This window comes from Zonotrichia leucophrys, chromosome 1A, assembly GCF_028769735.1.
Source record: "Zonotrichia leucophrys gambelii isolate GWCS_2022_RI chromosome 1A, RI_Zleu_2.0, whole genome shotgun sequence".
In the NCBI taxonomy this organism is placed as follows: Eukaryota; Metazoa; Chordata; class Aves; order Passeriformes; family Passerellidae; genus Zonotrichia; species Zonotrichia leucophrys.
This window is the reverse complement of record NC_088170.1, coordinates 71,627,029-71,649,118: the sequence shown is the minus strand read 5'-3', so window position 1 is coordinate 71,649,118 and position 22,090 is coordinate 71,627,029. Positions and strand designations below refer to the sequence as shown.

General features: G+C 40.4%; 1 protein-coding gene across 1 annotated transcript in view; it reads right to left on the bottom strand.

Annotated features, from left to right (window-relative positions):
- Positions 1-22,090, bottom strand: part of COPG2 (COPI coat complex subunit gamma 2) — a 93,857-nt gene that overhangs the window by 53,291 nt on the left and 18,476 nt on the right. The window contains exons 6-12 of the mRNA XM_064703101.1: positions 20,395-20,470; positions 16,994-17,086; positions 14,410-14,496; positions 7,989-8,146; positions 4,459-4,592; positions 1,632-1,699; positions 786-974 (exon numbers count right to left, since the gene is read on the bottom strand). Of these exons, the coding sequence (XP_064559171.1) occupies positions 786-974; positions 1,632-1,699; positions 4,459-4,592; positions 7,989-8,146; positions 14,410-14,496; positions 16,994-17,086; positions 20,395-20,470 (805 nt within the window). The remainder of the gene's footprint in view (positions 1-785; positions 975-1,631; positions 1,700-4,458; positions 4,593-7,988; positions 8,147-14,409; positions 14,497-16,993; positions 17,087-20,394; positions 20,471-22,090) is intronic.

The window sequence follows — 22,090 nt, the reverse complement described above, 5'->3', positions numbered from 1 at the left end:
GCACCAATTTCTTACCAGATTAGTCACTGCAAATCTTACAAATTAGGTTAAAATTCATAATTAATACAGTTTCCTAACTATCCACCAATTTCTTACCAGTTTAGTCACTATAAAATTTACAAATTAGGTAGAAATTCATAATTAATACAGTTTCCAAACTATGCACCAATTTCTTACCAGATTAGTCACTGCAAATCTTACAAATTAGGTAGAAATTCCTAATTAACACAGTTCCCTAACTATGAACCAATTTCTTACCTGTTTAGTCACTATAAAACTTAGAGTAGGTAGAAATTAATAATTAACACAATTTCCAAACTGTGCACCAATTTCTTACCAGTTTAATCACTATAAAATTTACAAATTAGGTAGAAATAATTAACACAGTTTCCAAACTGTGCACCAATTTCTTACCAGTTTAGTCCCTACAAAATTTACAAATTAGGTAGAAATTCCTAATTAACACAGCTCCCTAACTATGCATCAAGACTGATGTAATATAAACTCACTTAAAATCCTTCCTCCTCTCTAACCCAACCAGAAGGAAGTCCAAGATTTGCAGGATTTTCCCCAGGAGCCAGGAATCCACCAAATGCCATTTTCCCTTCCTTGGAGAGGTGGGAGGAAAGCATACAAGGATAACGAAGCTGAAAAGGAAATTGTGAATTTTTGCCCAGCCAGACTAAAAAACCAAAGCATTGCCAAACAACAAAAGCTTCAAAGCAAACAAAAAATGAGAGAAATAGAAATAGAAGAAACGAGAGCAGAGGGCTCCAGTGGCACACCTTGAACTCGTCAGAGATTTCTGAGACGAAGGAGGAGATTTGTTTCATCAGCCTGTCCACGCTGCTCTCGCTGCCAGTCTTGAGCAGGGTGGTGATGGCCAGCGTGGCAATGCTCCTGTTGGAGTCTGTGATCAGGTTCTCCAGGTCCAGGTTGCAGGCAGTCACTGCAGATGGGTGTTTCATGGCCACCTGCAAGGGATGCAATTGTAAAATGAGGTGGGAGGTGCAGCATCCTGCAGTTCAAAGCATGGCATGCAAGCAGAGCTGGGGTGTTTTAATGGGATTTTAGTTACAGCTCGTGGGTTTGAGTCTTGAATTTTTGCAGCTCTGAAATCAGAATATCTCTGAGATCCTTTTGGATTTTTGTAATATTTAGATTGAATTGGATTTTTGTAATATTAAATATCCAGCTGAAAGCTCACAGATTATCAAACTACCAGCTTGTTCCCAAAATGAGCAAGCACAGCCTGAATGCAGGAAAGATTTCTGTCCCACCAGGAGAGCTGGCACAGAAAAGCCAGATTGGCTTTTTCCCAATTCTCCAGCATGGAATTGGATTTTTGTAATATTGAATATCCAGCTGAAAGCTCACAGGTTATCAAACCACCAGCTTGTTCTATCCCATGTTCCCAAAATGAGCAAGCACAGCCTGAATGCAGGAAAGATTTCTGTCCCACCAGGAGAGCTGGCACAGAAAATCCAGATTGGCTTTTTCCCAATTCTCCAGCATGGAATAATTCCAAATGAAGCCATGCCAGGGCAGCTGCTCTGCCTGAGGTGGCACAGCCATCATTGGGCTCACAGAATGAAGCTTTTTGGAGGTTTTGGAGGTTTTGGAGCACTCACTTTATTGAGGGTCCTCACGGCTGCGTAGCGCAGGACAGGCTTGGGAGAGCTGCAGAAAAGCTGCAACACTGGGAAAGACAAAATCAAAATCAACCAAAAACCAAAGATTTGGCTTCTTTCAAAGAAAGGAAACAGAGCAGAATGTCTGATGGATCTCCAACTACACACTGCTAGCATAGTTTATCACACAGGTTGGAAAAACTCCTGGTTTTTATCCCACTGCCAATGCCAGAGGGTGGCTCGGGTGGCTCCACATTCCAGTTCTATATTCCAGCTGCAATTTAGTTTTCCCAGACAATCTGTGGCTGTTCAAATGTCCAAGGATGGGTTGGGCAGGGCTTGGAGCTCACTGGGACAGGGGAGGTGTCCCTGCCTGGCACTGGGTGATCTTTGAGGTCCATTCCAACCCAAATCATTCCAGGATTCCCTCCCATCCCAAATTCCTGCAGCTGGATAAGGACAAGCATCAGCTCTAATGCCATTTATCTGTGTCCCTGCCTGGCACTGGGTGATCTTTGAGATCCATTCCAACCCAAAACTATTCCAGGATTCCCTCCCATCCCAAATCCTACAGCTGGATAAGGACAAGCATCAGCTCTAATGCCATTTATCTGTGTCCCTGTGTGGCACTGGGTGATCTTTAAGGTCCATTCCAACCCAAATCATTCCAGGATTCCCTCCTATCCCAAATCCTGCAGCTGGATAGACAAGCATCAGCTCTAATGCCATTTATCTGGCACTGGGGAGCACACTGGGACAGGGGAGGTGTCCCTGCCTGGCACTGGGTGATCTTTGAGGTCCATTCCAACCCAAATCATTCCAGGATTCCCTCCCATCCCAAATCCTGCAGCTGGATAAGGACAAGCATCAGCTCTAATGCCATTTATCTGGCATTGGACAGGGGAGGTGTCCCTGCCTGGCACTGGGTGATCTTTGAGGTCCATTCCAACCCAAATCATTCCAGGATTCCCTCCCATCCCAAATCCTGCAGCTGGATAAGGACAAGCATCAGCTCTAATGCCATTTATCTGTGTCCCTGCCTGGCACTGGGTGATCTTTGAGATCCATTCCAACCCAAAACTATTCCATGATTCCCTCCCATCCCAAATCCTACAGCTGGATAAAGACAAGCATCAGCTCTAATCCCATTTATCTGGCATTGGGGAGCACACTGGGACAGGGGAGGTGTCCCTGCCTGGCACTGGGTGATCTTTGAGATCCATTCCAACCCAAACTATTCCAGGATTCCCTCCTATCCCAAATTCCTGCCGCTGGATAGACAAGCATCAGCTCTAATGCCATTTATCTGTGTCCCTGCCTGGCACTGGGTGATCTTTGAGATCCATTCCAACCCAAATCATTCCAGGATTCCCTCCCATCCCAAATCCTGCAGCTGGATAAGGACAAGCATCAGCTCTAATGCCATTTATCTGTGTCCCTGCCTGGCACTGGGTGATCTTTAAGGTCCATTCCAACCCAAACTATTCCAGGATTTCCTCCCATCCCAAATTCTTGCAGCTGGACAAAGACAAGCATCACCCTCTAATCCCATTTATCTGGCACTGGGGAGCACACTGGGACAGAGGAGATGTCCCGTGTGGCACTGGGTGATCTTTATGGTCCATTCCAGCCCAAATCATTCCAGGATTCCCTCCCATCCCAAATCCTACAGCTGGATAAGGACAAGCATCAGCTCTAATGCCATTTATCTGTGTCCCTGTGTGGCACTGGGTGATCTTTGAGATCCCTTCCAACCCAAATCATTCCAGGATTCCCTCCCATCCCAAATTCTTGCACCTGGATAAGGACAAGCATCAGCTCTAATGCCATTTATCTGGCACTGGGGAGCACACTGGGACAGGGGAGGTGTCCCTGCCTGGCACTGGGTGATCTTTGAGGTCCATTCCAACCCAAACTATTCCAGGATTCCCTCCCATCCCAAATTCCTACAGCTGGATAAGGACAAGCATCAGCTCTAATGCCATTTATCTGGCATTGGACAGGGGGAGGTGTCCCTGCCTGGCACTGGGTGATCTTTGAGGTCCATTCCAACCCAAAACTATTCCATAATTCCCTCCCATCCCAAATTCCTGCAGCTGGATAAGGACAAGCATCAGCTCTAATCCCATTTATCTGGCACTGGGTGATCTTTGAGATCCATTCCAACCCAAAACTATTCCAGGATTCCCTCCCATCCCAAATCCTGCAGCTGGATAGACAAGCATCAGCTCTAATGCCATTTATCTGTGTCCCTGCCTGGCACTGGGTGATCTTTGAGGTCCATTCCAACCCAAATCATTCCAGGATTCCCTCCCATCCCAAATTCTTGCACCTGGATAAGGACAAGCATCACCCTCTAATCCCATTTATCTGGGATGGAAAATGATTTCTGGATGATCTCCTCCAAAAACCCTTTCATTTGGCAATAAAGGGCTTTTCACCCCAAATTACCAGACAATCAGCGTTTGGGTGTTATAATTGTGCTGGATTTCCTGGGAATGTCTCCATTCACCCCAAATTACCAGACAATCAGCGTTTGGGTGTTATAATTGTGCTGGATTTCCTGGGAATGTCTCCATTCACCCCAAATTACCAGACAATCAGCGTTTGGGTGTTCTAATTGTGCTGGATTTTCTGGGAATGTCTCCATTCACCCCAAATTACCAGACAATCAGCGTTTGGGTGTTATAATTGTGCTGGATTTCCTGGGAATGTCTCCATTCACCCCAAATTACCAGAAAATCAGCGTTTGGGTGTTCTAATTGTGCTGGATTTCCTGGGAATGTCTCCATTCCAGCCATTTCAGGGCTCCAAGGGTGTGACCCACCTGACACAGCGGGTGCCAGCTCCCTGGCAGTGCAGTTGGGCAGGTGGATGATGGCAGAGGCAGCCTCATAAATCACCATCTCGTGCTTGTTCCTCAGGCAGCTCTCGATGAAGTCAAACAGGGGGCTCTCGTGCCTGCAAACACAACAATCCCAGCAGGTTTGATGGGAAAACCTTTAAATCCAAGGCATTTGTGGCTGCAAACACAACAATTCCAGGGGTTTAGGATGAAAAAATCCCTTTAAGATTGAATCCAAGCCTTTATGGCTACACACACAACAATCCCAGGATCTTTTAGTCTTGGATTCAAAGGCTTTTTCCAGCCTTTCATGGCTACAAACACAACAATTTCAGGATCTTTTAGGTTGGAAAAATCCATTTAAGATCAAATTCAAGAATTTCATGGATACAAAAGAAGAATTTTAGGATTTTAGGCTGGAAAAACTCCTTAAGATCAAGTCCAAGGCTTTCAAGGCTACACAAACACAAAAATTTCAGGATCTCTTACATTGGAAAAACCCTTTGAATCCAAGACATTCATGGTTACAAACACAACAATCCCAGGATTTTAGGATGGAAAAATCCCTTTAAGATTGAGCCCAAGACATTTATGCCTATAAACACAACAATCCCAGGATCCTTTAGGTTGGAAAAATCCCTTTGAATCCAAGATTTTCAAGGCTACAAACACAACAATCCCAGGATCTTTTAGGATGGAAAAACCCATTTAAGATCAAGTCCAAAAATTTCATGGTTACAAAAAAGAATCCCAGGATTTTAGGCTGGAAAAATCCCTTTAAGATTGAATCCAAGATTTTTGTGCCTACAAACACAACAATCCCAGGATCTTTTAGTCTTGGATTCAAAGGGTTATTCCAGCCTTTCATGGCTACAAACACAACAATCCCAGGGGTTTAGGATGGAAAAACCCATTTAGGGTTCAAGACTTTCATGGCTACACAAACACAAAAATTTCAGGATCTCTTACATTGGAAAAACCCTTTGAATCCAAGACATTCATGGTTACAAACACAACAATCCCAGGATCTTTTAGTCTTGGATTCAAAGGCTTTTTCCAACCTTTCATGGCTACAAACACAACAATCCCAGGATTTTAGGCTGGAAAAATCCATTTAAGATCAAGTTCAAGAATTTCATGGATACAAAAGAAGAATCCCAGGATTTTAGGCTGGAAAAACCCCTTAAGATCAAGTCCAAGCCTTTATGGCTACAAATGCAACAATCCCAAGATCTTTTATGCTGGAAAAACCTTTTGAATCCAAGACTTTCCTGCCTATAAACACAACAATCCCAGGATCTTTTAGGTTGGAAAAACCCATTTAAGATCAAGTCCAAAAATTTCATGGTTACAAAAAAGAATCCCAGGATTTCAGGCTGGAAAAATCCCTTAAGATCAAGTCCAAGGTATTCATGGTTACAAACGTAACAATCCCAAGATCTTTTATTTTTGATATATATCTCTGGATTCAAAGGCTTTTCCCAACCTTTCATGGCTACAAACACAACAATCCCAAGGTTTAGGATGGAAAAATTTAAGATTGAGTCCAAGATTTTCGTGCCTACAAACACAACAATCCCAGGATCTTTTAGGATGGAAAAACCCATTTAAGATCAAGTCAAAAACTTTCATGGCTACAAAAAAAGAATCCCAGGATTTTCGGCTGGAAAAATCCCTTTAAGATTGAGTCCAAGACTTTTATGGCTACAAATGTAATAATCCCAAAATCTTTTATGCTGGAAAAACCCTTTGAATCCAAGACTTTCATGGCTACAAACACAACAATCCCAGGATCTTTTAGTCTTGGATTCAAAGGCTTTTTCCAACCTTTCATGGCTACAAACACAACAATTCCAGGGGTTTAGGATGGAAAAACCCATTTAGGATTGAGTGCAAGGCTTTCATGGCTACAAATGCAACAATCCCAGGATATTTTATGTGGGGAAAACCCTTTGAATCCAAGACATTTGTGCCTACAAACACACCAATCCCAGGATTTTAGGATGGAAAAATCCCTTTAAGATTGAATCCAAGCCTTTATGGCTACACACACAACAATCCCAGGATCTTTTAGTCTTGGATTCAAAGGCTTTTTCCAGCCTTTCATGGCTACAAATGAAACAATCCCAGGATTTTAGGCTGGAAAAATCCCTTTAAAATCGAGTCCAACACTTTCATGGCTACAAATGCAACAATCCCAAGATCTTTTAGGCTGGAAAAACCTTTTGAATCCAAGACTTTCCTGCCTATAAACACAACAATCCCAGGATCTTTTAGGATGGAAAACCCATTTAAGATCAAGTCTAAAACTTTAATGGCTGCAAAAAAAGAATCCCAGGATTTTAGGATGGAAAAACTCCTTAAGATCAAGTCCAAGGTATTCATGGTTACAAACACAAATCCCAGGATCTTTTAGGATGGAAAAACCCATTTAAGATCAAGTCCAAAAATTTCATGGTTACAAAAAAGAATCCCAGGATTTCAGGCTGGAAAAACCCTTTAAGATCAAGTCCAAGTTTTTATGGCTACAAATGCAACAATCCCAGGATCTTTTAGTCTTGGATTCAAAGGGTTATTCCAACCTTTCATGGCTACAAATGCAACAATCCCAGGATCTTTTAGGTTGGAAAAATCCCTTTGAATCCAAGATTTTCAAGGCCACAAACACAACAATCCCAGGATCTTTTAGTCTGGGATTCAAAGGGCTTTTCCAACCTTTCATGGCTACAAACACAACAATCCCAGGATATTTTATGTGGGGAAAACCCTTTGAATCCAAGGCATTTGTGGCTGCAAACACAACAATCCCAGGATTTCAGGATGGAAAAATCCCTTTAAGATCAAGTCCAACACTTTCATGACTACAAATGCAACAATCCCAGGATCTTTTATGTTGGAAAAATCCCTTTGAATCCAAGATTTTCAAGGCCACAAACACAACAATCCCAGGATCTTTTAGGTTGAAAAATCCCCTTTAAGATTGTGTCCAAGACTTTCATGGATACAAAAGAAGAATCCCAGGATTTTAGGCTGGAAAAACCCCTTAAGATCAAGTCCAAGGTTTTCATGGCTACAAACACAACAATCCCAGGATCTTTTAGTCTTGGATTCAAAGGCTTTTTCCAACTTTTCATGGCTACAAACACAACAATCCCAGGATCTTTTAGGCTGGAAAAACTCTTAGAATCCAAGATTTTCCTGCCTACAAACACAACAATCCCAAGATCCTTTAGGTTGGAAAAATCCCTTTGAATCCAAGATTTTCAAGGCTACAAACACAACAATCCCAGGATATTTTATGTGGGGAAAACCCTTTGAATCCAAGACTTTCATGGCTACAAACACAACAATCCCAGGCTCTTTTAGGCTGGAAAAACCCTTTAAAGACAAATCCCTGCCTTACCCCAGCACCACCATTCACCTCTGCGCACATTTCCACAAACCCCAAACAACCCAGAGCACTTTCCACCCTTTTGGAATTTGTGTGATTTCATCCCTTGCCCCTCACTCACCCCTCCTGAGACTCCCTGAGGAGTTTGCTGGCGATCCTGATCAGCAGGCAGGAGGCAAACTGGGATTTGAGGCCACCCTTGGTGAATTTGTTCAGCATCTTGGACACGGCCAGGCGGTCGCTCCTGCGCAGGTGATAGAGCAGCCCCAAGGCGTGGTACTGTGGGAAACAGAGACAGAGCTGCAAAATCCACAGCAAAACACCCCAAAATTGGGGAATTATTGCCCTTTCCTGGCACAAATACCTTCTAAGCTCAGCTGAGCTGAGATTCCTGATAAATTGCAAAAGATCTGCAATGTTTCATTGTCCTTTCGAAGATCCAAAGAGCCACAAAGTTAATTTATTTCCTTTTTTTTTCCCCCATTAAATTTCTATTCCTGAAGATCCAAAGAGCCACAAAGTTAATTTATTTCCTTTCTTTTCCCCCATTAAATTTCATAATTTTAAAGGTTTCATATTTGCACAGTAATTCCTGCATCCAGGATATCCCAAGGCCTTGAAACCCTCACAAAAACCCTTGATGAAAGCACAAAGGGAAATTTCCAGTTCCCTGCCAAGTTATTTTGGGTTTTGGTTTTTTTTCCTCCCATAAAAGATTTGCAATGTTTCCTTGCCCTTGCTGTCCATTCTCAATTATTCCTGAAGATCCAAAGAGCCACAAACTTAATTTATTTCCTTTTTTTTTTCCCCCCATTAAATTTCTATTCCTGAAGATCCAAAGAGCCACAAAGTTAATTTATTTCCTTTTTTTTTTCCCCCATTAAATTTCTATTCCTGAAGATCCAAAGAGCCACAAAGTTAATTTATTTCCTTTTTTTCCCCCCATTAAATTTCTATTCCTGAAAGTCCAAAGAGCCACAAAGTTAATTTATTTCCTTTTTTTTCCCCCATTAAATTTCTATTCCTGAAGATCCAAAGAGCCACAAAGTTAATTTATTTCCTTTTTTTCCCCTCATTAAATTTCATAATTTTAAAGGTTTCATGTTTACTATTTTTTTTACTATTTTTTTTTTTTTACTATATTTTTTATATATTTACATGTTTACTATTTTTTACTAAAGGTTTCATATTGGCACAGTAATTCCTGCATCCAGGATATCCCAAGGCCTTGAAACCCTCACAAAAACCCTTGATGAAAGCACAAAGGGAAATTTTCAGTTCCCTGCCAAGTTATTTTGGTTTTTGGTTTTTTTTCCTCCCATAAAAGATTTGCAATGTTTCCTTGCCCTTGCTGGCCACTCTCAATTATTCCTGAAGATCCAAAGAGCCACAAAGTTAATTTATTTCCATTTTTTTCCCCCCCATTAAATTTCTATTCCTGAAGATCCAAAGAGCCACAAAGTTAATTTATTTCCTTTTTTTTTTCCCCCCATTAAATTTCTATTCCTGAAGATCCAAAGAGCCACAAAGTTAATTTATTTCCTTTTTTTTCCCCCCATTAAATTTCTATTCCTGAAGATCCAAAGAGCCACAAAGTTAATTTATTTCCTTTTTTTTTCCCCCCATTAAATTTCATAATTTTAAAGGTTTCATGTTTACTATTTTTTTTACTATTTTTTTTTTTTACTATATTTTTTATATATTTACATGTTTACTATTTTTTACTAAAGGTTTACTATTGGCACAGTAATTCCTGCATCCAGGATATCCCAAGGCCTTGAAACCCTCACAAAAACCCTTGATGAAAGCACAAAGGGACATTTCCAGTTCCTGGCTAAGTTATTTTGGGTTTTTGGTTTTTTTTCCTCCCATAAAAGATCTGCAATGTTTCCTTGCCCTTGCTGGCCACTCTTAATTATTCCTGAAGATCCAAAGAGCCACAAAGTTAATTTATTTCCATTTTTTTTTCCCCCCATTAAATTTCTATTCCTGAAGATCCAAAGAGCCACAAACTTAATTTATTTCCTTTTTTTTTTCCCCCATTAAATTTCATAATTTTAAAGGTTTCACATTTGCACAGTAATTCCTGCATCCAGGATATCCCAAGGCCTTGAAAAGAGAGCTGATCTCATAAAAATCCATGATGAAAGCACAAAGGGAAATTTTCAGTTCCCTGCCAAGTTATTTTGGTTTTTGGTTTTTTTTCCTCCCATAAAAGATTTGCAATGTTTCCTTGCCCTTGCTGGCCACTCTCAATTATTCCTGAAGATCCAAAGAGCCACAAAGTTAATTTATTTCCTTTTTTTTTCCCCCATTAAATTTCTATTCCTGAAGATCCAAAGAGCCACAAAGTTAATTTATTTCCTTTTTTTTTCCCCCATTAAATTTCTATTCCTGAAGATCCAAAGAGCCACAAAGTTAATTTATTTCCTTTTTTTCCCCCCATTAAATTTCATAATTTTAAAGGTTTCATGTTTACTATTTTTTTTACTATTTTTTTTTTTTACTATATTTTTTATATATTTACATGTTTACTATTTTTTACTAAAGGTTTACTATTGGCACAGTAATTCCTGCATCCAGAATATCCCAAGGCCTTGAAAAGACAGTTGACCTCATAAAAACCCTTGATGAAAGCACAAAGGGAAATTTCCAGTTCCTTGCCAAGTTATTTTGGGTTTTTGGTTTTTTTTTCCTCCCATAAAAGATTTGCAATGTTTCCTTGCCATTTCTGGCCACTCTCAATTATTCCTGAAGATCCAAAGAGCCACAAAGTTAATTTATTTCCATTTTTTTTCCCCCATTAAATTTCTATTCCTGAAGATCCAAAGAGCCACAAAGTTAATTTATTTCCTTTTTTTTTCCCCCCATTAAATTTCTATTCCTGAAGATCCAAAGAGCCACAAAGTTAATTTATTTCCTTTTTTTTTTTTCCCATTAAATTTCTATTCCTGAAGATCCAAAGAGCCACAAAGTTAATTTATTTCCTTTTTTTTCCCCCATTAAATTTCTATTCCTGAAGATCCAAAGAGCCACAAAGTTAATTTATTTCCATTTTTTTTCCCCCCATTAAATTTCTATTCCTGAAGATCCAAAGAGCCACAAAGTTAATTTATTTCCTTTTTTTTTCCCCCCATTAAATTTCTATTCCTGAAGATCCAAAGAGCCACAAAGTTAATTTATTTCCTTTTTTTCCCCTCATTAAATTTCATAATTTTAAAGGTTTCATGTTTACTATTTTTTTTACTATTTTTTTTTTTTACTATATTTTTTATATATTTACATGTTTACTATTTTTTACTAAAGGTTTACTATTGGCACAGTAATTCCTGCATCCAGGATATCCCAAGGCCTTGAAACCCTCACAAAAACCCTTGATGAAAGCACAAAGGGAGATTTTCAGTTCCCTGCCAAGTTATTTTGGTTTTGGTTTTTTTTCTTCCCATAAAAGATTTGCAATGTTTCCTTGCCCTTGCTGTTCACTCTCAATTATTCCTGAAGATCCAAAGAGCCACAAAGTTAATTTATTTCCATTTTTTTTTTCCCCCCATTAAATTTCTATTCCTGAAGATCCAAAGAGCCACAAAGTTAATTTATTTCCTTTTTTTTTCCCCCATTAAATTTCTATTCCTGAAGATCCAAAGAGCCACAAAGTTAATTTATTTCCTTTTTTTCCCCCCATTAAATTTCATAATTTTAAAGGTTTCATGTTTACTATTTTTTTTACTATTTTTTTTTTACTATATTTTTTATATATTTACATGTTTACTATTTTTTACTAAAGGTTTACTATTGGCACAGTAATTCCTGCATCCAGGATATCCCAAGGCCTTGAAAAGAGAGATGACCTCACAAAAATCCGTGATGAAAGCACAAAGGGAAATTTCCAGTTCCTTGCCAAGTTATTTTGGGTTTTTGGGTTTTTTTCCTCCCATAAAAGTGATTTACTGCAAGGCTTAATGAGGTTGCTAAATGGGCAAGAACAAAGCTGATTTTATAAATATTTGGGATCATGAGTCTGAATAATTCAATATTCTGAACATTATCAATAATCCCATATTTTGAACATTACCAGAATAATCCCATATTCTGAACATTATCAGAATAATCCCATATTCTGAACATTATCAGAATAATTCCATATTCTGAACACAAAGAATAATCCCATATTTTGAACATTATCAGAATAATCTCATATTCTGAACACAGAATAATCCCATATTCTGAACATTCCATATTCTGAACACACAGAATAATCCCATGTTCTGAACATTATCAGAATAATCCCATATTCTGAACATTATCAGAATAATCCCATATTCTGAACATTATCAGAATAATCCCATATTCTGAACACACAGAATAATCCCATATTCTGAACATTATCAGAATAATCCCATATTCTGAACATTATCAGAATAATCCCATATTCTGAACATTATCAATAATCCCATATTCTGAACATTATCAGAATAATCCCATATTCTGAACATTATCAATAATCCCATATTCTGAACACTCAGAATAATCCCATATTCTGAACACAGAATAATCCCATATTCTGAACATTCCATATTCTGAACACACAGAATAATCCCATATTCTGAACACTCAGAATAATCCCATATTCTGAACATTATCAATAATCCCATATTCTGAACATTATCAGAATAATCCCATATTTTGAACATTATCAATAATCCCATATTCTGAACATTATCAGAATAATCCCATATTCTGAATATTATCAGAATAATCCCATATTCTGAATACTCAGAATAATCCCATATTCTGAACATTATCAGAATAATCCCATATTCTGAACACTCAGAATAATCCCATATTTTGAACATTATCAGAATAATCCCATATTCTGAACATTCAGAATAATCCCATATTCTGAACACAGAATAATCCCATATTTTGAATAATCCCATATTCTGAACATTATCAATAATCCCATATTCTGAACATTATCAGAATAATCCCATATTCTGAACACACAGAATAATCCCATATTCTGAACATTCCATATTCTGAACACTCAGAATAATCCCATTTCTGAACATTATCAGAATAATCCCATATTTTGAACATTATCAGAATAATCCCATATTCTGAACATTATCAATAATCCCATATTTTGAACACACAGAATAATCCCATATTCTGAACATTATCAGAATAATCCCATATTCTGAACAGAGAGTAATCCCATATTCTGAACATTCCATATTGTGAACATTATCAGAATAATCCCATATTTTGAACATTCCATATTCTGAACATTATCAGAATAATCCCATATTCTGAACACACAGAATAATCCCATATTCTGAACATTATCAGAATAATCCCATATTCTGAACATTATCAGAATAATCCCATATTCTGAACATTCCATATTCTGAACATTATCAGAATAATCCCATATTCTGAACATTATCAGAATAATCCCATATTCTGAACACTCAGAATAATCCCATATTCTGAACATTATCAATAATCCCATATTCTGAATACTCAGAATAATCCCATATTTTGAACATTCATCGAATAATATCCCATATTCTGAACATTATCAATAATCCATATTCTGAACATTCCATATTCTGAACACTCAGAATAATCCCATATTCTGAACATTATCAGGATAATCCCATATTCTGAACACTCAGAATAATCCCATATTTTGAACACACAGAATAATTCCATATTCTGAATATTATCAGAATAATCCCATATTCTGAACACAGAATAATCCCATATTTTGAACATTATCTGAATAATCCATAATCTGAACATTATCAGAATAATCCCATATTCTGAACACTCACAATAATCCCATATTTTGAACATTATCAGAATAATCCCATATTTTCAACATTATCAGAATAATCCCATATTTCAACATTATCAGAATAATCCCATATTCTGAACACACAGGAATAATCCCATATTCTGAACCATTCCATATTCTGAACACAAAATAATCCATATTTGAACATTATCAGAATAATCCCATATTTTGAACATTACCAGAATAATCCCATATTCTGAACACACAGAATAATCCCATTTTCTGAACATTATCAGAATAATTCCATATTCTGAACATTATCAGAATAATCCCATATTCTGAACATTATCAGAACAATCCCATTTCCACAAATGTCTGGAATATCTGTGCAAAAATTCTGCTTTTGTGGAGTTCTTGCTGATATTTGGGCTCATCTTTTACATCTGGCAAGTTTTCTGCAGGCCAAGACTGAGATAATTCCCAATTTTTGAGCCCTCAGATTCAAACCCCTTCTGTAAAAACCACTGTGGGACAGGAATTCCAGAAATTTAGGGGTAAAAAAATCCAGAGGTAGTTCTTAATTAACAACCTCATGCTGGCATCATGGGAAAATTAATGAATATTTTAAAACTATCAAGTTGTTTCTCAAAAAATCCCAATTCTTGCTTTTAAAAAAATAAAAAGAAGATTTTTTTTCTGAATGTCCCCCAGCATTTTTAGGGACAGGCAGCCTCACACACACCTGGACCATGATGTTGTCACTGGAAGCTGCTTCCTGAGCTTCATTGATCCATCTTTTCACCACGTCATAGCTGATCTTCATCATGTGCTGCAAAAAAATTGGGATTGGAGGTGAGCTCACAGCACCTTCCCAGCCACTCTTTATCCCTGTAAATTCTGCATTTCCCTCCAGCCCAGTCCCAAATTATCATGCTCCACTGCTATCAATAAAAATATTCACTCCTGAGGTTTTTCCCAGCTTTTTCTCCTCAAAAAGGAGAGGAAATCAGAGTGGATTCCTTCCCCTTGCACTGCTGGGGTGTATTAGCAGAGATAATCCTGAATTGCAGTTTCAGCAGGGATTTCATGGCTCCTCCCCACATAAATTCAATTTTTACACTGGCTGCAGAAATCTGAGCATTTGGCACTAGAAATTATTGGGATTGATGTGCTCAAATGTAAGAAAAGAATTGGAGGAAAGTGGGTTTTTCTTATTTTCATGTTTTACACTGGCTGCAGAAACCACTAGAAATTATTGGGATTGATGTACTCAAATGTAAGAAAAGAACTGGAGGAGAGAAAGAAGTGGGTTTTTCATTTTCATGTTTAACACTGAACAGTTTGCACTAGAAATTATTATATTGATTGTGTCTCAAATGTAAGAAAAGAATTGGAGGAAAGTGGGTTTTTCTATTTTCATGTTTTACACTGAAGAGTTTGCAACTAGAAATTATTACAATTGATGTGCTCAAATGTAAGAAAAGAATTGGAGAGAGTGGTTTTCATTTTCATATTTTACACTGGCTGATAAATCTGAACAGTTTGCACTAGAAATTATTGTGATTGATGTACTCAAATGTAAGAAAAGAATTGGAGGAGAGAAAGGAAAGTGGGTTTTTCTTATTTTCATGTTTTACACTGGCTGCAGAAACCTGAGCATTTGGCACTAGAAATTATTACAATTGATGTATTCAAATGTAAGAAAAGAATTGGAGGAGAGAAAGGAAAATGGGTTTTTCTTATTTTCAAGTTTTACACTGAACAGTTTGCACTAGAAATTATTGTGATTGATGTAATCAAATGTAAGAAAAGAATTGGAGAAAAGGGAATGGTTTTTTCATTTCATGTTTCACACTGAACAGTTTGCACTAGAAATTATTGTGATTGATGTACTCAAATGTAAGAAAAGAATTGGAGGAAGAAAGGAAAGTGGGTTTTTCTTATTTTCATGTTTTACACTGGCTGCAGAAACCACTAGAAAATTATTGAATTGATGACTCAAATGTAAGAAAAGTAACTTGGAGGAGAGTGGTTTTCTTATTTTCATGTTTTACACTGGCTGCAGAAACCTGACATCAGAGATAAAATTATTGTGATTGATGTACTCAAATGTAAGAAAAGAATTGAGAGAAAGTGGGTTTTTCTTATTTTCATGTTTTACACTGAACAGTTTGCATAGAAATTATTGTGATTGATGTACTCAAATGTAAGAAAGAATTGGAGGAAAGTGGGTTTTTCTTATTTTCATGTTTTACACTGAACAGTTTGCACTAGAAATTATGTAGATTGATGACTCAAATGTAAGAAAAGAATTGGAGGAATGGTTTTCTTTTTACATGTGTATTAACTGACAGTTTGCACTAGAAATTATTGGAATTGATGTAATGCAAATGTAAGAAAAGAATTGAGGAAAGGAAAGTGGTTTTTCTATTTTCATGTTTTACACTGGCTGCAGAAACCACTAGAAATTATTGTGATTGATGTACTCAAATGTAAGGAAAGAATTGGAGGAGAGTGGGTTTTTCTTATTTTCATGTTTTACACTGAACAGTTTGCACTAGAAATTATTGTGATTGATGTACTCAAATGTAAGAAAAGAATTGGAGGAGAAAAAGTGGGTTTTTCTTATTTTCATGTTTTACACTGGCTGAATAAATCTGAGCATTTGGCATTAGAAATTATTGTGATTGATGTGCTCAAATGTAAGAAAAGAATTGGAGGAGAGTGGGTTTTTCTTATTTTCATGTTTTACACTGGCTGCAGAAACCTGAGCAGTTTGCACTAGAAATTATTACAATTGATGTACTCAAATGTAAGAAAAGAATTGGAGGAGAGTGGGTTTTTCTTATTTTCATGTTTTACACTGGCTGCAGAAACCTGAGCATTTGGCACTAGAAATTATTGTGATTGATGTACTCAAATGTAAGAAAAGAATTGGAGGAGAGAAAGGAAAGTGGGTTTTTCTTATTTTCATGTTTTACACTGAGCAGTTTGCACTAGAAATTATTACAATTGATGTACTCAAATGTAAGAAAAGAATTGGAGGAGAGAAAGGAAAGTGGGTTTTTCTTATTTTCATGTTTTACACTGGCTGAATAAATCTGAGCATTTGGCACTAGAAATTATTGTGATTGATGTGCAGTTTGCACTAGAAATTATTATGATTGATGTGCTCAAATGTAAGAAAAGAATTGGAGGAGAGAAAGGAAAGTGGGTTTTTCTTATTTTATAGTGAGATGAAGAAATATCTCAGAGAAAAAATCAAAATCAGCACAGCAGGGTCAGCTCCCCAGCCTGCCAAAACATCAGATTGACAAAAACCTTACCAAGGAAGACACGAGGGCAGAGCTGGACACGCCAGGGACCTTGTCCACAATGGCCTGCTTCATGTACCTCTCAATGGCCTGCAGCATGGTGCCCTGGAAAACAGGGAAACAGGGAAAAGGGGAGTGTGGGTGCTTTGGAGGAAGGGGATAAAAGCAGCACAAAGCAAAAATTCACATTCAAAGGAGCCTCAGTGAAAATCTGGAGTTAATTCTGGAAGGTAAAGTTGGGTTTGAGCTGCTTGGTCCTGAAGGGTCAGGGACAAAGTCACAGCAGAGAGAAATTGGGATATCCAAATATTCCAGCTGCACATTCCAGTGCTCCTGGGAATTACACAGGGAATCAATAAACCCAATCTCAGATCAGAAACTGGGAATCCAAATATTCCAGCTGCACATTCTCAGTGCTCCTGGAAATTACATAGGGAGTCAATAAACCCAATCTCAGAGAGAAATTGGGATATCCAAATATTCCAGCTGCACATCCCAGTGCTCCTGGGAATTACACAGGGAATCAATAAACCCAATCTCAGACAGAAACTGGGAATCCAAATATTCCAGCTGCACATCCCAGTGCTCCTGGGAATTACACAGGGAATCAATAAACCCAATCTCAGACACAAACTGGAGTTTCAAAACCTTCCAACTGCACATTCCAGTGCTCCAGTGTCACATTGCTCCTGGGAATGGCACAGGATATTGAGTGCAGTAATCTCAGATCAGAAACTGAAGATTCCAGATTTTCCAGCTGCACATTCCAGTGCTCCAGACCCACATTTTCCTGGAAATGGCACAGGATATTGAGTGCAGCAATCTCAGATAGAAACTGAAACTTCCAGCCCAGTGCTGCAGTGCCACAGAGCTGCTGGAAATTACACAGGGAATCAATAAACCCAATCTCAGAGAGAAACTGGGATACCCAAATATTCCAGCTGCACATTCCAGTGCTCCTGGAAATTACACAGGGAATCAATAAAGCCAATCTCAGACAGAAACTGGGATACCCAAACCTTCCAACTGCACATCCCAGTGCTCCAGTGTCACATTGCTCCTGGGAATGGCACAGGATATTGAGTGCAGTAATCTCAGATCAGAAACTGAAGATTCCAGATTTTCTAGCTGCACATTCCCAGTGCTCCAGACCCACAGAGCTGCTGGAAATTGCACAGAGCAATCCCAGATAAAAACTGCAGCTTCCAAATATTCCAGCTGCACATTCCAGTGCTCCAGTGTCACATTGCTCCTGGATATTGCACAGGATATTGAGTGCAGCAATCCCAGATAAAAACTGGAGCTTCCAAACCTTCCAGCTGCACATTCCAGTGCTCCAGTGTCACACTGCTCCTGGGAATTACACAGGGAATCAATAAACCCAATCTCAGATCAGAAACTGGGATATCCAAATATTCCAGCTGCACATCCCAGTGCTCCTGGGAATTACACAGGGAATCAATAAACCCAATCTCAGACACAAACTGGAGTTTCAAAACCTTCCAACTGCACATTCCAGTGCTCCAGTGTCACAGAGCTCCTGGAAATTGCACAGAGCAATCCCAGACAAAAACTGGAGCTCCCAAATTTTCCAGCTGCACATTCCCAGTGCCCCAATGTCCCAGAGCTGCTGGAAATTACACAGGGAATCAATAAACCCAATCTCAGAGAGAAATTGGGATATCCAAATATTCCAGCTGCACATCCCAGTGCTCCTGGGAATTACACAGGGAATCAATAAACCCAATCTCAGATCAGAAACTGGGATATCCAAATATTCCAGCTGCACATTCCAGTGCTCCTGGAAATTGCACAGGGAATCAATAAACCCAATCTCAGACAGAAACTGGGAATCCAAATATTCCAGCTGCACATCCCAGTGCTCCTGGAAATTGCACAGGGAATCATAAAAGCCAATCTCAGATCACAAACTGGGATATCCAAATATTCCAGCTGCACATTCCAGTGCTCCAGCACTGCATTTTTCCTGCAAATGGCACAGAGCATTGAGTGCAGCAATCTCAGATCAGAAACTGAAACTTCCAAACCTTCCAGCTGCACATTTCAGTGCTCCAGCACCACAGAGCTCGTGGAAATTGCACAGGGCACAGATCAGAGCAAGCCCAATGAGAAACTGGAGTTTCCAAATCTTCCAACTGCACATTCCCAGTGCTCCAGACCCACAGAGCTGCTGGAAATTGCACAGAGCAATCCCAGATAAAAACTGCAGCTTCCAAATATTCCAGCTGCACATCCCAGTGCTCCAGACCCACATTTTTCCTGGAAATGGCACAGGGCATTGAGTGCAGCAATCTCAGATCAGAAACTGAAACTTCCAGGTTTTCTAGCTGCACATTCCACACAGACCCACAGAGCTCATGGAAATTGCACAGAGCAATCCCAGATAAAAACTGCAGTTTCCAAATATTCCAACTGCACATCCCAGTGCTCCAGTGCCACAGAGCTGCTGGAAATTACACTGGGAATCAATAAACCCAATCTCAGACAGAAACTGGAGCTCCCAAACCTTCCAGCTGCACATTCCAGTGCTCCAGCACCACACTTCTTCTGGAAATAGCACAGGGCATCGAGCAGAGCAATCCCAGATAAAAACTGGAGCTTCCAAACCTTCAGGCTGCACATTCCCAATGCTCCAGCACCACAGAGCTGCTGGAAATGGCACAGAGCAATCCCAGACAAAAACCAGAGCACCCAAACCTTCCAGCTGCACATTCCAGTGCTCCAGTGTCACACTGCTCCTGGGAATTACACTGGGCACCAAGAAGACCAATCTCAGGTAGAAACTGGAGCTCCCAAACCTTCCAGCTGCACATTCCCAGTGCTCCAGCAGCACATTTCTCCTGGATATTGCACAGGGCATTGAGTGCAGCAATCCCAGACAAAAACTGGAGCTCCCAAATTTTCCAGCTGCACATTCCAGTGCTCCAGTACCACACTTCTTCTGGAAATAGCACAGGGCATCGAGCAGAGCAATCCCAGATAAAAACTGGAGCTCCCAAATTTTCCATTTGCACATTCCCAGTGCTGCAGTGTCACAGGGAATTGAGAGCAGCAATCTCAGATTCACCCTAGATTCACCCTAAATTCACCCTACAAGAGGGCAGTTCTGGGATCAAGGGGGCAGTTCTGGGATCAAGAGGGCAGTTCTGGGATCAAGGGGGCAGTTCTGGGATCAAGGGGGCAGATTTGGGATCGAGAGGGCAGATTTGGGATCAAGAGGGCAGATTTGGGATCAAGGGGGCAGATTTGGGATCAAGGGGGCAGTTCTGGGATCAAGGGGGCAGTTTTGGGATCAAGGGGGCAGTTCTGGGATCAAGGGGGCAGATTTGGGATCCAGAGGGCAGATTTGGGATTCCAAAGCCCCAGCAGCTCCCCCCAGTGCCTGTACTCACATCAGTGATCCTGCAGAGAGCTCGGATGGCCGGGCCTCGATACACATCCTCCTTGCCTGTCATGTCTTTGGTGAGACTGAAAGCACCAAACACCCCATTAGCACCTCCTGAGCACCCCAATCCCACCCTGAGCACCCCAATCCCACCCTGGACACCCCAATCCCACCCTGAGCACCCCAATCCCACCCTGACCACCCCAATCCCACAGGGATTGTGTGACATTCACCCCAATCCCACAGGGATTTTGTGACATCCACCCCAATCCCACAGGGATTGTGTGACATCCACCCCAATCCCACAGGGATTTTGTGACATCCACCCCAATCCCACAGGGATTGTGTGACATCCACCCCAATCCCACAGGGACTGTGTGACATCCACCCCAATCCCACAGGGATTTTGTGACATCAATCCCACAGGGATTGTGTGACATCCACCCCAATCCCACAGGGATTTTGTGACATCCACCCCAATCCCACAGGGATTTTGTGACATCCACCCCAATCCCACAGGGATTGTGTGACATCCACCCCAATCCCACAGGGATTGTGTGACAGCCACCCCAATCCCACAGGGATTGTGTGACATCCACCCCAATCCCACAGGGATTTTGTGACATCCACCCCAATCCCACAGGGATTGTGTGACATCCACTCCAATCCCACAGGGATTTTGTGACATCCACTCCAATCCCACAGGGATTTTGTGACATCCACCCCAATCCCACAGGGATTGTGTGACATCCACTCCAATCCCACAGGGATTTTGTGACATCCACCCCAATCCCACAGGGATTTTGTGACATCAATCCCACAGGGATTTTGTGACATCCACCCCAATCCCACAGGGATTTTGTGACATTCACCCCAATCCCACAGGGATTTTGTGACATCAATCCCACAGGGATTTTGTGACATCCACCCCAATCCCACAGGGATTTTGTGACATCCACCCCAATCCCACAGGGATTTTGTGACATCCATCCCACAGGGATTTTGTGACATCCACCCGATCCCACAGGGATTGTGTGACAGCCACCCCAATCCCACAGGGATTTTGTGACAGCCACCCCAATCCCACAGGGATTTTGTGACATCCACCCCAATCCCACAGGGACTGAGTGACATCCACCCCACCCTCTGCTCTGCCCCTTTAGCACCTCCTGACCCCCCCAATCCCACCCTGACCCCCCCAATCCCACCCTGACCACCCCAATCCCACAGGGATTTTGTGACATCCACCCCAATCCCACAGGGATTGTGTGACAGCCACCCCAATCCCACAGGGATTGTGTGACATCAATCCCACAGGGATTGTGTGACATCCACCCCAATCCCACAGGGATTGTGTGACATCAATCCCACAGGGATTTTGTGACATCCACCCCAATCCCACAGGGACTGTGTGACATCAATCCCACAGGGATTTTGTGACATCCACCCCAATCCCACAGGGATTGTGTGACATCCACCCCAATCCCACAGGGATTTTGTGACAGCCACCCAATCCCACAGGGACTGTGTGACATCCACCCCAATCCCACAGGGATTGTGTGACATCCACCCCAATCCCACAGGGATTGTGTGACATCCACCCCACCCTCTGTTCTGCCCCATTAGCACCTCCTGAGCACCCCAATCCCACCTGACCACCCCAATCCCACAGGGATTTTGTGACATCCACCCCAATCCCACAG